Source organism: Phaethon aethereus, assembly GCF_964289735.1.
Source record: "Phaethon aethereus genome assembly, chromosome: 16".
Lineage (NCBI taxonomy): Eukaryota > Metazoa > Chordata > Aves > Phaethontiformes > Phaethontidae > Phaethon > Phaethon aethereus.
Genome location: NC_138592.1, coordinates 4,007,500 through 4,024,749, shown reverse-complemented (window position 1 = coordinate 4,024,749; position 17,250 = coordinate 4,007,500). Strand labels below are relative to the sequence as shown.

General features: G+C 43.1%; 1 protein-coding gene across 1 annotated transcript in view; it reads right to left on the bottom strand.

Moving 5' to 3' along the window:
- Window positions 1–8,678, bottom strand: part of TAF4 (TATA-box binding protein associated factor 4) — a gene marked incomplete at its 5' end in the record, with an annotated part of 38,809 nt that extends 30,131 nt beyond the window's left edge. The window contains 2 exons of the mRNA XM_082007453.1: window positions 5,320–6,408; window positions 8,363–8,678. Of these exons, the coding sequence (XP_081863579.1) occupies window positions 5,320–6,408; window positions 8,363–8,678 (1,405 nt within the window). The remainder of the gene's footprint in view (window positions 1–5,319; window positions 6,409–8,362) is intronic.
- Between the last annotated feature and the right edge of the window lie 8,572 nt (window positions 8,679–17,250).

Sequence of the window (17,250 nt, the reverse complement as noted above, 5' to 3'; positions counted from 1 at the left end):
CCTCAATTATGAAAGTTGCAATTAGAACAAACACAACTTGTAGTCTGGCGACATATGGCAGATCTGATGTAGCAGATTTTAAATAAAGCAGAATGTTCCTTTTGCTGATGCATGATTTGAACATAAAGTCCACCCCTCACCTAGAAGAGATCTGCGGTTATCTTCAGAGAGATACCACTTTATGTGCCAAGTATAGGACTCCCAAGCTCTAATCTTGACAAAATATCGATTCCCTCATGGCCTTCGGCAAGTCAGAACTTCTCTAACTTGCTCCTTCCCCCAGCTCTAAAGCAGAGTTCATACTACTTTATTTACCAACCACACGGGCATGTTGCAAGGATTAAGTTTTGTAAAATGCTTTCAAAGTAAAACATATTATAGGTACTATAAGAAGCTCCTACCATTGCTGTGCATTACAGACATTATTTTTAACAAAATACAGCCATGCCAACACAGTTAACAGGCATAATATTGGCAGCACATGCAACGTACAGGGAAACTATAATCAGGATATGTTTGAACTCGCTTGCTAGTCAGTGAGAAATAGAAACAACTACATTCCACTACTTCATAGTATTTCTTCTGTTCCTTTCTATATTTCTTACATTATGCAAGTCTGTAGATTTCCTCATCTATTTATATTCCTAGTTACTTTAGGCACTTTGGGGGTACATGTTTCAAGTACAAAGTAACCCAAAGTTACTGAAGTTTTTCAGTATGAAAAAGTAATGCAAATTATTGTATAATTGTCTGATTCTTCCCAGCCTGCTGCCTTTCTCTTCTTTCTATCCACTCTCTTTTGCCCAACAGCCTAGCACCCCAACACCTTACTGAAGGAAACTGAACTACTCCTGCAGCAGTTATTTTTCAGTGACTCCAGCTCCAAAAAGTATGACTGCTCAAGACAAAAGGACCCGAGCCCATGCTTCAAATTAAGTATGTGTTCAGCTAGTTTCCCATCCTAAAGGCACTGTAATTAAGGCCTAAGTTAGAATCCTTCTTGCATAGCTAACACAAGCTAAAATCATTGTTTTCTACAAAAGTTAAGCTTCCATTTAACACCAAGTGAAGTTTCTAGCCTCTAAGGCCGTGAAGAAAACCTTGAACATGCAAAGAGATGTAGTCCATCCTCCATGGTCTGCAGAAGTATAGCACCAATGTTCTTCCAGGTACCATTTGCTTCCAGAAAGCGCCAACAGTAAGTTTAAACCAACTGCAGATGTCATTTGCATTAGTACTGTTCAGAACTCTGGAACATTCCATTTTTAAAGGACTGTTTCACAGTTGGGAAACGGCCCATCCTGTAGCCACCACAGGAATGGCACATGAGACACCATCCAGAAAGAAAGCAATGAAGAAGTCTAGCCTCTTCCCCTATCATCAGCAACTGGCAGATCCAACTGAGTTTTGTGAAAGTAATAAAGAAGTTTTATTATTAGATACAAAGCAAAACAAATCTGTGATAGCAGTTCTACTACAGCTGCACAATTGCATTACTGCTAATGAGAATACTAGTCATGATCACAGAGTAAAAAAATTACATAAACACAACATATCCTATCTGCTATCTTCAAAGAGGGCTGAGTGTCACCGAATCTTCTTCATTCGGGGGAAAAAAATGTTAGTCTTTAGGATCAAGCTAGCAAATATGAAATTAGAGAAGAGAACGTTTCTAGATTTCAGTAGAGAAGTAGAGAAAGCTAAGCTAGTAGAGAAAAAAAAAAACCTAAGCTAGTAGAGAAAACTGTCCAGACCTACCAGTTCTATATTGTTCTTACTGTATACCCACAGCACTCCCTCCAACCTGTTCCTTTCTTTAAGCAGGTACCTTAAAATCTTATTATGAGATGCTTGTACATAAAAATAAAGCAGAAGAGAGTAATAACATAAAGCATCTGCAAGAAAAGAAGCCAAATCTTTGAACCCTCAAGTTGACAATACTGATAAAGTAAGCATAAGCTCATAGACATTGGTTTTGAAATGGTATTAGAGCATTGCTGGAGAAGACAGTATTTTGAAAAGTGATTTTAAAGTATCTCAGTTTTGTCATTTTACAAGATGTTCTACCGTGTGTTAGTGATGACCTCTAAACACTTTACAAACTCTTACATTGCAAAAGATTAATCTTCGGGAATAATCTCAGTTACACTTTTCTGCTAACTCTTCTGAGCATCTATAACAGCAGAATACAGACTTAATGCTTTAACGAAGTCACCAATGTTCCTACCTCTTACCATACTATTGTACCAACACACTTCACATTACTACTTGAAGTACTCTGAAACAAAGAACTTCATACAATTTATTTACAGTCACAGTTTCAAAAGATGTTACATCTTTAAAGTAGCATTGTATAAAGAGAAACTTGTGTTCCTGCCCCCTAGAAAATTATCTGACAATATTTTCATGTCTTTGCTAGGAAGCTATAAATAAGGTTATCTTTGGACCTTCATTACCCAGATCTGTCCAATTGGATGACAAAGTTCCAAACACAGGCTCCTGAACAAAGAGCAACAGTCCTCTTCCTCAAACATGTTAGTAGTGGAAAACCATTATTAATGCACAGATGCTCCAAATAGTTCAGCTTCTTTGAGAAGCAATATACCAGAATCCAGTAAGGTCATGACAACTACAGCCCATTAGCTCTTCAAACATCTCTAATTTGGTCAGTTGATGTTTGTTGCACAATTGCCTTGATGCAATACAAAGCATTATTCTAAAAGTAATATATTTTAAAGAGCGTTGATCAAGCTTATTTTCCATGTGCTCTTTTTAAGAGAACATTTGAAACCTTTCAGGGTTTCTAATTTTCAAGTCCCAGGTTAATAACACTTACTGACATTTTATATTCTGCTTTCCATACATGTGAAACTGTAACTGTATTTTGGAGAGCTAGAAACAGTAATTCAGGGTAAGAAAATAACTATAAAACATGTGCTGCTTACTGATGAAATCTTCCATTAGAATTTTCTTGCTAAACATTTGTAAATCTTGGGTGTAAAAAACATGTGCAGTGTATGATCTCAAGCTATTTCATGCACTAAGTTTTACAAACTCTTATTATAGCACAAACTACTAACTTTTAAACTTGTGCATGCAAATTTGATGTATACAGTAGATGCACAGCATATGAGCGCTGCAGTTGCAGCTTCATACTACCAAACCGCCTTTAAAAATCCGGCCTACAACACTGTAGTTTGAAATAGAATTTCAAAAGCATAGTCGTCTATTCTCCTTTCACTATTTATGTATATGCATAGTCATCTATTCTCCTTTCACTGTTTATGTATACGCACTCTACTAAAGATTAAAGCAGTTGCATGTGGATAGACCTTCAGAGGTGCTTAGCCCTTGCACCTGTGAGATGTTTGTAAGAGCTCAATATCCATCACTTCTTAAGTGTTCTGTAAGGAATGCTTTATGCAAAACATTTTCAAAGTTGGCTACTTTTGCAAGGTGTATGTAAACCAAAGCAATTAAAAAAAAAAAATCTGTTCCACTGAAAAAAAATCCTTTCCAATATTAAGTCTGTCTCACCATGCAAGAACACAATTTCCAATTTCCATGTATTCAGTCATGTATGCTTACTTACTTTAAGAGTCATGCTAGTCTTTTGAAGTTATAAATATTTTTTAAAGTGTAGGATAGACAAGAAAAGTGCTTAGTAAAAAACCTCAAGTGTTTAGAACCTATATTGTTTTACTTTGATCTATCAAGACCTCCAAAGGAGCAATTTATGGTCCAATTATGCTTAAGGACTGGCAATGCTACTTCTAAGAGTAACGCATTTCAGCATGCTATGGCAGTTTGAAAACATCAGCTACCTGGAAAAAAGGTCCCACTGGACTCAACAGTAGTATTTTTCCCATAATCAGGTTTATAATGCTGTATTAGTGAAAATGTAGGTATACATGGAAATAGACTATAAACCTGAAAAATCTTCTAATACACTGCAATAAAATAAACAAACAAACAAGGCTTTTCCAGCCTATCCATTTATAAGCTTCAAATTAAGCACTGGGATTTCAAGGTCTGAGTTTTACTGCTATTTTTAAACTAGCAACATGTGTCATTCAAATTACAGCGAATAACCTTCTATACAAAAAAAAAGAGGAATATTTACACCAGTTAGAACTTAGGTACACAGAATGTTTGACAGACTTCATCAAACTATATGACATCACGTACCATAAATAGTATATGACAAAAAGATGGTGTGTAGTAACACAGCATGGTTTCTGATCTACCTTATTTGACAGGTGCATTGCTTTAAGGTTGTTTAGGAGTTTCAATAGATGTATTTTCACCAAGACAAACTGAAATAGATGATACACAACCACCACTGATTTCATTTGGTACTAGCAGTAAAATTTAATTAGTTGTTCTTTTTATACCACCCTGAAAACAGTGAATAGTAAGAATACAGCTATTACTATATATTATTAAAAAGACAGGAAACTATGTGTAGGTTCATACAAGTATTTTCAGTTAAAAATGAAAGTGTGTACAAATCTGGTTCAAAATAACAGCAAATATACAACCTTAAATCTCCAAATGTAGGATATTTAAGGAGGGACAGAACAGTTCTCACCAAAAAAAATGCTTCTCAACCTGCTTTTTACTCACCCACGGAATTCAGGACTAGATTCCTTGTCCAGAGATGCTCAGCACTAAGCATGAGACTAGCTACTACAAAAGCTGCAACCCTAGACACAACAGGGTGAGGTAAGGACATAGGAAGACTGCCTTTTGCATCAGAACTCCAGTGACTAAAAAGATCATCATAAGCTTCAAATCTGTGAGTTTTTAAGTCAGACTTTGAAGGTATTTAAAGCAAAAGAAGGTAGTTTTCTTGTGTTGTATCTGCTGCTTCTCTATTCATGAGTGCTTTGTGGCACTGGGGGCACGCAGGGACGGAGAGGGAACTGAACAGCATGCAGAGGTTATACGAACTACTGACAAAACCGCCTTAAAAGTCAAAATGCCTTACGTGAAAACGAAATAGCAATGTTTCATTTGATAATATTCCATTGTCACGCCTTGTCAGTTTGCAGCTTCATCTACACTCACATTGTAACAAAGATACCAGGCAGAATTATTTTCAAATTCTTACTGTTGAAGAGACTTTTTGGCCACCCTAAATCGCACGCTAAGTAGTGGAATGCTACTATTCTACTACTCATAACCAGACGATTCTCATTCTTAAATGCAATGTCTTTTCCACAATTCACAAATAAGCTGCAAGAAATCTTATTTGGATACCTTCCTTCCTGCAAGAAATACACTTACAAAATAAAACCCCTCAATCCTCTTACTTACCTGGTGGTAACTGAAAATTCTGAATGTTAGTTGGATTCTGAGGTGGCTGAGGCAAACGAGGTGCTAAAACTGTAGGAGTCAAAGTTGCTCTGATTCCACTCGTAGTTGCTGTTGGAGTCCTTGGCAGACTTTGTGCCACCGTATTGGCAGTGCCTTTAGCCATTCCTGTGGGGGTGCCAGGAGCTGCAGGAGGTATCCCACCAGGATTGGGAGCAACATTGGAGAGCCCAGCTTGCATAGTTTGCCCAATAATCATGTTACCCCCTGTAGTACTGGGCTGGCCACCAGTAGCCAGCGTTTGCTGTTGGGATACTGCCTGGACTATAGTTTTAGGAGACTCAGATTTGATGACCTGTGTGGCGGGAGCTGCTGGCACAGCAGAACCAGACTGGCTGTTCACAAGCGATGTCTGGAGGGAAACTCCAGATCCCACAGTGGCCGTAGCAACAGCAGGAAAACTCCCCACACTGATGGTTGAATTGATCACAGTATTGCTCCCATTTTGAGTGGCTGCACCAGCTGCAGCTACTGTGGGTCCTGCTGTGTGAATTGGTGGCCTCACAAGCGTTACCGTAGGCGCCCCAGTTCCGATGCTTGGTGGTGGCTGCGAGGAGATAACTGTGGGCGAGGAGGAAGATGCAGAGGACACAGCAGTATTAAGGAAAGAAGTCTGGATGACAGTGTTGGAAGCCGATGGCAAAACAGCATTAACAGTATTTCCTTTCCCCACAGACCCAGGTCCATTGTTAACAAGAGGGGCCACAGCAGGTGCAGAAGGAGGGTTAGCAGTCACAGGAGTCCCGGAGAAAGCAGTGCTGCCTGTATGGTGAGAGTTCATCACCACGTTACTCCCATTCAAAGTTTGCACTGTTGTGGTCCCAATCTTGCCATTCCTGGTGGACAAGGCAGTTGCCATGGTGCTGATAACCACCGATTTGCCCTGACTGAGGGTCCCTGGAGCAGCAGTGACTTCAGATCCTCCTGCTGCTGCAGTGGTGGTGCTGGTGCTCGTTGTGGTGGCTCCATCCAGAGCTGAAGTCTGGGACCTGGTGTTATGATTAATAACGCCCCCTTGCACTCCTCCTGCTCCTGCAAAACAGCAACAAGGTTAAACAGAGAGAATGAGCAAGAAGATAAGTCCAGCCAAGACAGAATGTTCTCCCTCATCACCAAGTCTTCACCATCTCCCAGGCTGTCTTGCCCAGAGCCCAGAAAACAGGGCACAGTACAAACTGAAGGTGGCTTTGAAGACATTATCCTGAAGCCTCCAATTTCCCATCCAAGACTGACAGATTCAATATTAATTGTTAACACCCCTGCTTTCAACACTACAGTAAGACAAAATAGGAAAAACAGATTTGATATAAACCAAGGGAAGGGAGGAGGAAGAGCATCCTAGACCTCTTCCCCATTCTAAAGCCTGACATCACAGTTAGCAACAGGACTGCAACTGCAAGGAGGGAAAAACGGCAATGGAAGACACATTAATAAGACATACTCCCTATGCCCAGCACACGTTACCCTCTAGTCCTTCATCTCCTACAGAGTAAGTCAGTTAGATCAGGAGGCTCAACAATAGCAAAATATGAAAAAGCAAAAGGAAAGAAAAACGTTGTCGGCCTGGAAAGATAAGAAGTACTGCAAAGCCTGGAGTAGGTTAGCAGAAGACCCTTCCACTTTATTACAGAATTTGTTCTTCTGGATTTGAAGCTCCCTCAGCCAGAGATAGTTACAAATAAATAAATAAAAAGCAAAGCTGGTTTTGAGAAGGGACAAGATGATGTAGCTTCTTGTCCTGAATAATCCTCATGCCCCTTGATGAGGCCTGGTGTTATCACAAGTACAATCACACACAGTCCAGGTCCTGGCCCTAAGGAGACAGAAATGGCAAAAGAATAGTGACAGACAGATACTGAGATGCATGTTATAAGGGTTAAGGAGGTCCTCCTAGAAGGGCTTCATTAACCATGACAGAAGGTCCGTAACATCTTCTTACACTTCAGTAACAAGAAAGAAAAAGACAAAATGGGGGGAGGGGAGGAATTGCAGAGAGATTCTGGGGAGACATTTTTTTTAATTCCCCTGAAAAACAGCTTCCCTCTGTTCTCATGTAGTGAGCCCTGAGCCCCAGCCTTCACACTTATCCCCCTACAACCTTCACGAGACGAAAAGGAGGAATACTCCCAGGTAGCCATGGAGGGTGGGTGGGTGAAGACACTGTACAAGGTGGGGTGTTGTGGCCTGAATTCCCCCCCTTCCTGGGACCTGGTGTTGTGACAACACCCCCTTGAGGGCAGAGGAGGAATGGGAGGTGTTGAATGCCCCCTCCAAGCCCCTGGAACAAGGGAGGGGGTGGGGGAGGAATATCCAGGCAGGCAGATATGGGGGGGAAGCATTTTGAGGGACTTCCTCCCCTTGAAATCCCCCTTCGCTTCCTCCTCTACAGGAAATAGGTGTCATGATTAATAACACCCCCTTGCACTTCAGCAACAGAAGAAGGGGGAGGGGAAGGAGCATTTACACAGACAGCTAAGGCGGCATTATCAAGAGGGAATCCCCCCCATATTCTCCACCCCTGGAAAGGGAAAGGGAGCAGTCACAGACGGCATGAGAGGCACAGCTATTACCAAGGGGGTGGGCTCTGCCCCACTCAGCCCCCGAGATTAAGAGAGCCCTTTCACACTCCAGCAACAAGGGCAGGAAAAGAAGAGGGGACCGGCAGAGTCACGGACGGGCACTGCCGGCTCGTTCTGCCGGGAGGCTGCCCCCACACACCATAAAACACCCTCTAGTAAGCACAGGCGAGGAGGGAAAATAAAGGGGAGGGAGCAGAGGCGCGGATACACATCGAGGGGGCATGATGAGGGGAGGCTCTCCCCCATATGATCGATACCACCCTTTGCACTCCCGCTCCTGCCACAACGAGAAGGAGGAGAGAGGGAAAAGGGGGGAAAGCAGTGAGGGAAGGAGGCAGCCGGAGCTGGGGAGTGGGGGGAGGGGAGGGCCCCTCTCCCTCAGAGCCCCCCACCCCTGCCCATGTTACCTGCTTTTGTGATCTCTGGGGCACTCAGTCCCATCTTGCTGCTGCTGCTGCTCTCTGTTTGGGCATTAGCATTGCCTCCTACTACTACTCCTCCAGGGCTAGGGCTAGGGCTGCTGCTGCTACTGCTGCTGCTCACAACATGGTTCCCCAGCAGCCCCCCAGCGGCCCTCAGGGGCTCCTGCGCCTTGTGGTGCTGGTGGTGGTGGCCGGAGGCCGCCAGCTGGGACTCCAGGGAGCCCACCAGGTCGCTCACCACCTTCTCATCCACCTCCGTGTTCAGGAAAACCTCATCCAGCAGATCCGAGCCCGCCGCCATCTTTTTTTTGGAGGGTTCCTGTGAGCTGCTCCCTCCTCCCCCCCCTCCCCTTTCACTCCTCCCTCCCTCCCCCCACCCCACACACACACTCGGCCCTCCCGGACTGCGCAGGCGCGCGCGCCCAGCCTCACATCACCGGCCGGAGAGGGATTCCGCCCGCCGCTGATTGGCCGCCGGCCGCCTATAAAAGGCAGGGCAAATGGCTGCGAAAGCTTAGTTGGGAGTCGGGCGGCAGCGGCTCGCCGGCGGCTCAGCACGGCGGCCGCGGGCGGGCGAGGGGGGCGGGCGGCACGGGGCGGTGGGCCGCGGCTGTAGGCGCGGGCGAGGCCGGGCAGCTGGCGGGACGGCGGGGCGGCAGCGGCTCTTTGTCTGCCTCAGCCCAAAATGGCTGCATGTTTCCCCGCTGCTCCCTGCGTCCGGGTCTTTCCCCCGCCGGCGCGAGTCTGAAGGGCGCCCCACACCTGTGCCAGCTGCCTGTAACTGATCCACCGGCGGCGCGGGGGGCGGGCGGGCCCCACGCCCAGCCCCGGGCGGGGGCAGCGGGCGAGGAGGAGCGCGCCGGCCCCCGCGCCTCCCTCCGCCGCTGGCAGAGGCGCGCTGCCCGCCCGGCGGCGGCCGCCCCCTCCGTGCGGCGGGAGGCAGCCCCGCTGGCCGGGCCGCGGGGGCGGGTGCCGGGCGCGGTCTCCGCAGGCTTCGCTCCGCGGCCTGAGCAGCCTGACTCAGCACGCCGGGCCCGCGGCGGAGGGGCCGGGGCAAGCCCCGGGAAAGCGCGCCCGGGACGGGCGGGCGGCTGCGATTTCGGCGCAGGGAAGGGAAAATGAAGAGGAGCGGGGAGGGGAAAAAAGAGAGGGAGATCGCAATTTCAAACCGTCCACTCGCAGCTCCGAGCCGGGCACCGCGAGGCGGGGGCCCTGCCGCGCTGGGGACGATCCCCGCGTGTGTGTCAGCCGGCGTTACACCCCCGCTGCTGCTTAACCCTTGGGGGGGAGGGCCGTGCAGCGGCACTGAGCGGCAGCCGGTGCCCCCGGCGCTGCCGCCAGCCGCAGGCCGGGCCCCGCCGGGCCGCGGCCGGCAGCCCCGGCCGTGCCCGCAGGGGCGCGGCGGCGCCGAGCCCGGCGCTAGCTGCAGGTGGACATGTCTTGCCGAGCGCCGGCCTTACAGCGGGGAGCTGCACTTCGACCTTATTGTGCAACCATCATAAAGGAAGTAAATACAGTTAAAGTAAGAATACAACCTGCCTTTTAATAAATGCTCTCTTGCCAGGCGCCATTTCCCCAGAAAACTGAACTGTTGGAACAATATTAACAGAAAGATAAATGGTAGCATGTGGTAAGTTTTGAGGGGTATCAAGCTTAAAATAGCACCTCTTATTTCAGTATTATAAAATAAGCTTTGCTCTTACGTGTTGGGAACGCGTGGAATTGGAGGCTGGAACTGCACTGCAGTGGGATGGACTCGGCACCTGCTGATGCTCTGGGTGACAATGCCCAGAATCGACTGGTCTGATAGCTGGCTGAAGGCTGCAAAGGTGGAGACATGGAAGAATAAGAGCTACCAGCTACCTGTGGGAAGGGATTGCCTTAAATAGGTCAGAGACAAAGTATTTTCTGCTTAGGGTTGCCCAAACACGGGTGTCAACGCTTCCTGTGTTACGTATTTGTGGTGATCACTTAACTTGCAGTACTGTAACACGAATTAAATTGCTCCGCTGGCTAGTTGGCCCCAGGAGCGATGGGAACAGTGCTGTCCCATGTCTTACCCTGCCTGCAAATGTGCAAACATGTCTACAAGGGAGAACCTGTTTGCTAAAACCTCACAGAGGAAACATAAAAACTGGTAGGTATTTGTTCTTAGTATACAGGCCTTGAATAATAGGGTGTGTAAATATCTTTAAATCAAAAATCTTAGAAATTCACAGTTTATGGTAAGGGATATTACTGTTCTAGTTTCCTGTGTCCTCCTCTCACCTGCAGTAGAATTTGGCTGCTGAATAAAAATTGCAATGCTGAGCCTTTCCTAAGGCTCTGATCACTTCACCAGGTGGCATCACTAGGCGGGACTGCCTAGCTCCTCTGAGAAATTTTGTATTGATCTCTCATTCTTGTTCTCAAATGTTTTGTACTCTGCAGCTTTTCTCAGTCATTTAAAACTCGAGGGAGAGAAAGAAAACGCTCTGTCCTTCTCTATGACTTTTAATATCCATTTTATCAATTTTTGTGAAATTACAATGCTGCAAAGTAGCTGTGATTTTTACAGACATCATTGTAGGTCATGTTGCCCATTTCTTAGAAAGCAGGAATGCTGCTTCAAGCAGGGTAGTCCCAAGCAGTTTGCTGCTGCCACTGCGGAGCACATTGCTAGTTTTAGCTGTGATGAAATTCTATAAGCAATTTGTCAAAGAACTATCTAGAATAGGAGTCTGGTCACATTTCCTAAACAATGGAAGAGTTAATCTACATCAGCTGCTCAAATGGGTAAAAAAGCTAGACTTAAGCTAAAACAGCCCAAAGGTGCAGGGTGCCTGTAAGTTCTGTCTTTGGTGGCACCTAACCAGGAGTCCAGCCCAGCGCTGGGCTGCAGTGCCTGAGGAGTGATGGAGGAAGAGAGATGTGACGTGAGAGGTGGATGAAATTATCAAGTGGCAGCAGCATGCTGGCTACTGCATGAAGGGGCAGAGCAGCCTATATTCTTCCACTGCTCGCATTCTAGGACAGCTTGAATGTGGTTTACAGTTGCATACAAAACTAGAAATAAAAACCTAGAAATCTTCATGTCCTTGTTCTAACGCTCTCTTTAGTGTACCATATGGCATATCTACCATATTAGGTAAACAACTTTACAAAATTACAAGAGCAACTGAGATTCATTACAACTTGTGCATTATAAGTGTGTTGTAGGATTCATTACTGAATAATTTATCTTTTCATACTCTCTGCCTCTTGCTTGACATTGGAAGTAACTTTCCAGACTGGATCCTTTAGGACTGAGATTCCAGCTCCTCTGTACTGTACTGCTCACCTTCTGTAAATGGTATAAAAGAGCAATTTGCATAGGAATTCTCATAATGAGCTACTGGTAATTATCAGTGGTGGTGTAGAAATAGTCAGACTCAATATACAGTGAATGCTATGTATATCACCCATCAGCAAGTACATCAAGAGACCTTGAACATTACAGGCACATACGGATACTTTCTAGTGTCGAAGAGTAGAAGGTAGCAGGAGCTATACAGGAAAAATGGAGGACTCTCCATTTCTTTAACCTGCTCCTTTTAGTATATTATTGTCTAAAATACTTTTTTTTTCCCTAGAACTAGCCTATGTAGATCATGGCACAGATGCAAGTGGTAATGCAGTTCTCTTTCTGTTTGTTTTCTAAAAATGTAGTTAGCCTAGAATTCATTATGGGAACATCTGACAGAGGTGACAACAGTATGGATTATGGTGATAAGGGACATATCAGGGAAGCCTACAGATGGTTTGTGAGAAGGAGTTTCTTTTGGTTGTCTGTACACAGTGCCTGTGAGTCTTAACTGAGCAGTCAGAACACTAAAGTCCCATCATTAAATAGATGAAAAACTGATAGTGGTAGTTTTGACTGGTGATTTTTTGCTTTCCTTTCCTGCCCCCTTCTCTGCCTCCTTACCCAGCCACTGATAATTTAAAATGCCGAAGGTTGGGTTTTAACCAGTAATACCTTGATTCCAAAAGTTCAGTCAAACAAGATGACAGAATCCAAACAAATTTTGGTTTTATTCAGAAAGCTTCACTGTCCTTGTAGCCAGTATTCCACCTTACCTTTCTGCCGTATACCCCATTTCCAGGTTTTTTTGAGGAGTACAAGAGCTCAGTGGACAATTTGGTAAGTACAGAGTGTCAGGAGGAGACAAAGGAATGGAGCCCTGGTTGAAGATGATGCAGTCCTGTCGCAGAAGCTCACAGTTGGTAAACTTGAAAGTCTGTGTGCTGATTCTTCTGCAAATGGGTGTCAGTCTGCACTAACAAGTATTCAACAAAACCAGCAAGAGTTTGTATGCATCTGGAATACGAATGTTTGACAATCTGTAGGAAAGATATTCCTGTTTTAGGTACTTTAAATTTAGGGGCAAATGCAGTCTTGCTACAGACATGCACATGGAGATAAATAAAACTTTAGTGCCTCTTTGCAGTCTATGCACTTTACTGTCTTCTCCTTGGAATCTCAAAATACTGTTAAAGTCTTGGTCTTAAAGTCATCCCATGTACTTCAGCTGTCCTTAGGTGAAGCCCTGAAGAACTCTAATGCTCATAATACACAGGGACTAATATTCAAAATTAAGTATAGTATGCTCCAGGAAAATGTCTTAATCCTGGCATTGTAAAATAAAAAGAGATGAACAGTAGATTTGGAAAGCAACTGTACAGTGCCTTTTTATTTTGCGATAAGCATACTTACGTACGCTCCTATTTCCACTTAAGATATGTCCTAGACTGTTTCTGCTAGCTACAGAAGCACCAGCCCTTTGACTGTAATTCAGTGTTCCATACAGAACACCTAGCACAATGCTGCTATGGAAGAGGTATGTCAAAACTACCCACTTACTTAAGTGTTTATATCTGCATAACAGTTACTGGAACTCCAGAAATGGAGCAGAAAAACAAACAGCTCTTCTTTTCATAAAATACATTTAATTATAGTGAGATATGATTGAATAAATATGTGACAGCTTAAGGAATATCCTCTTTTTAAAAACAAGGTATTTAACAATACCTAGTTATTAATTAGGAAATACATAGAAAATATCTGTTAGAGAGAGACTACTTACGAGCTTGATTTTCAAAAAGAAAAGTTAGCTGAGCACACAACTGCCTTGGCAATCTGCTCTAGTTTTTATGAGACAGTTAGAAGGCTGTGTCACTAATACATGCTACGTGCAATTCACATGGGAGTTACTTAAGTATGGTACTGAGGCATACCAAGTCCATGCAACTCAACATCCTGTGCCCAAAAGAAGATGCCCAGAGAATATATTGTGGGATAAAGAATTATTGTTTAAGGGCCTTCAAAGCTTTACAGTATAAAAGAGCTATGGAATTTTGCTTTTCCTTTCCAACTGCTCTTAATCTAACTCGTCATGCTTGTTACTGCCTGCCAAGATAGGAAGTATCAATATCCAGACTCATCTGTAAGGGAAGAGCTAGGGAGCTTTACCAAGAAAAAGAGGCATTTGTATAAGAAGATGGAAGTTTCCAACTACACACCCCAGCAGCTAGTAGATTTTTTTTTTTAAGCAAATCTTCTGAATGGAGATTACTAGCAAATGTCCAGAATTATGTTTGTGGAAGAGACAATAAACAGGCATGTCAACAAAGATTTGTGTTTTATCTGTTCTTAAAAATTTCTTGTGCGAGTATACATGATTAATGCAAAAAAAAAATTTATTAAAAGATTAGCAGTCCTTCTGGTCACTACAACTAGCTTCAATATTTTCACATACTTTGAATTTAGGAAATTATTAGAACTGACTGGGCAAAATGAAAATGCTTTCCTCTCTAAGCAAATTAAGGTAACTTTTAGAAAATTGAATCATTATTTCCAAGTGATACTCTGACAGAACATGTCAAGAAAATATGCCTACTGATGGGTCTTCTTACTGGAAATCCAATTTCCACATTTTACAGTCAGGATTTGTTAGAATATGTTTGAAATATTTATTTTTTGTGAGAGAGGACTTTGGCAGTTTTTGCTTCAATGGTTCTGGGATTCTTTGTGAGCGAAGTATTACCCTGCCAGGGATGTTTTATCGACAATATATCCTCAGACAACCTAAACAGTATACTAATGCAACAGATATTCCAGTTCTGGACTCTTTTGCACCCTCTTGATTCAGAACTGTTCTAGTTCTTCCCTGAGCTTTCCAGCATCATTCAATATCTAGCATTCTCTCCACCAGTCCTTGCTGTTTACATTTTGAGCAGTGCAGGTCACTGGTCCTCTTCCTCCTTTACTCCTCTTCTAGATTCCAAGTCCTCACTTCCTAACAATTTAAAAAACAATGGACAAATCAGTCCGTTGCCTCCAGACACAAGCTTGCTAGCCTGCTACGGTCAGAAAGTGGCTTCTGTTCTGCTTACAGCTCTGTCCAGCTTCATACATGAGATGGTAATGGTCACTGGGGTCATTCTTAAGAGGTATAGTTAGGATGACTTGAGATGTAAAGGCCACAGAAAATATCCTTGTCTATGTCAATATACTAACTGTTCTTTGATTATGCTGTATGCGCTGCTGTGCACTGCTTCCTCATCTCTCTAATCCTCTTCTCTGTATCAGATGAAGCCAAGAGCCAGAGGAGATGGAAACCTAGACAGTGTGATGCTATTTTACACTCTCCATTCTGTGCATCAAGAGCAGAGCAGCATGCACTCTTAAAACTGCAACTCCTTAAAGAACTGAGGACTGCTTGATTTTTTCCAGTCAATACCATGATACAGCATTCTTAGATCATTGCCTTTCTGCTCCATCAAAGAGTTTTTGCTGGACACTTTTTTAACAATTGACCAGTTACAGCAATCTGTGTTATCCTCTTTCTTCATATGCTTCCCTCCACTCACCTTCAAAAATAGATAAATAAAAATAAATGAAAGAACTGAAGATAAATCTTCATCTTGTTTGTTCTTGGTCAGTGACAAGAACAGGTAGAGTTAATGCCACATCAGTTCTGAAAGAGCAGTTGCTGTAGATGAAAATATTTGTCCTGTGGAGTTTGATAGACATTTGTTTTATCACAATGACCGTAAGTTACAGGAACAGAGCTGGACACATTATTTGTCCCTGTGTCCCTATCTAAATCATTCAATAGCCCCATGGCACGCCTCTTTTAAAAGAGAGGTTATTTAAAAAGAGGATTGTGTGTGTGCCTGAATATACACATTTTAGCTCAACATAAGAAATGTCAATGAAACCAACAGGCCGAACAGTTGGTAAAACTTTCAGCATACATACAATACGTAGGTCAAAATCCAGATTCTTGTAGATCTTAACTGGAGGAACAATTACATGTGGAAGCATTTCTGAAAGTCGTCTTCAGATGACAAAAATGGCTAAATAATTTTCCCTACTCCATCTCTAATTCATAGTCTGCCAAATGCTCTTACCAAGCCTTATGGGACGATAGGATTCCTTAGAGCAACCTGACTAATCTTAGTGACAGAGAAAACAGACACAAAAGCCACTGAACTGGAAAGCCAGCATAGACAGTACAGGTATGGAAACATCATCATTTAAAGAAAAAAATGAAAGAAATCTCGTAAAGGAGGTTTGTTTTGGTTATAATGAAATGAGATAGCATCTAAACATTTTGTGGATTTGGAATGCAAGAAGCATGTAAGTAAGATTTTGCCAATTTTTTTAATGACTTCTCTGTAATAACTGATTAAAATAAATCATGTTGTAGCTTCTTTATTGAGCTGCCTCAGACTTAATGAAAACACAGCACAAAAGGCTATTATACATGGGTTTTTTTCTGAATTCTCCAGCAGTCTAAAATAGTTAGGGATGCGATTCCAGACTATAGGTTACTTTCTTGCACTACCTAAAATATATTCTCACTATCAGAGTTCAACGACTTTGCCCCTATTCCTTTAATGCAAAGCAAAATTCCTTTTGCTCATTTTTGAAACTCCAAACAAATCAAATAAATATGGGATGTGTTCCCACAGTTGACAGAGGAAACTAGTACATGTTTTGAAGCAAGTCAGACAAATATTTTATCTCTCAAAATACAAGATGGGGAAAACTTCCAACCCAAAGGAAATGACACACCCAGATGGAGGGCCAGTTTTTTATGTTAAGTTGTTCCTTATTGTCTATTTTATCTCTATGGGGTTACTTGCAATACTCTACCATTACCACACAAGTATAACAACATTGCTGTAGCTATTACTTAATTTTTCTAGCTAGGACAGTAAACCCATCCATGTGTGTAAACTAACCATTTATTAATGACCAAACAAAACGGCAGGCAACAATTACAATATCTTGTATAGGAAAGTTGATTAGTTAGGGAAACAATAGATAACTTGGATGTTCTTGTGTAAGAAAGTAAAATTGTTTTCATGAAACTATAAAACTTGTTTCTTTTAATTATTTTCAGCAGACCACAAGAGAGAGCTAGTTTTGCTGCTCTGTACAGTTTAGTGGGCCAGTAAGTTTACTCATTCATTACTATTCCTTGACATGAAGCCATCTAAGTAGAATTTTACTACTTGGCAGCCTGAAGCCATCCCTGCTACACCCTAATCCCCAGCAAGAACCCATCAAATATAACATCCTTGCGACTTTAAAAGCTATGCGAAGTTGCATGCTGGCACATGTGTTGGTATGATCATACAACATGCTAGCTCTTACCCCTGTACTATTACCAGCATCTCCACTGACTCAAAAAGAAAAAAAAAAGTCTGTGCATGGCCAAGTTGCCCCCTTCCTAAAGCTTTCCTGTCATTAAAAGAGATTCACAGAAAACAGAACCCTTAAACTTTCTCCTGTAATTTGGCTGCTCTTAGGTGTACTAAATTCAAACTTTTTAATTCAGAAG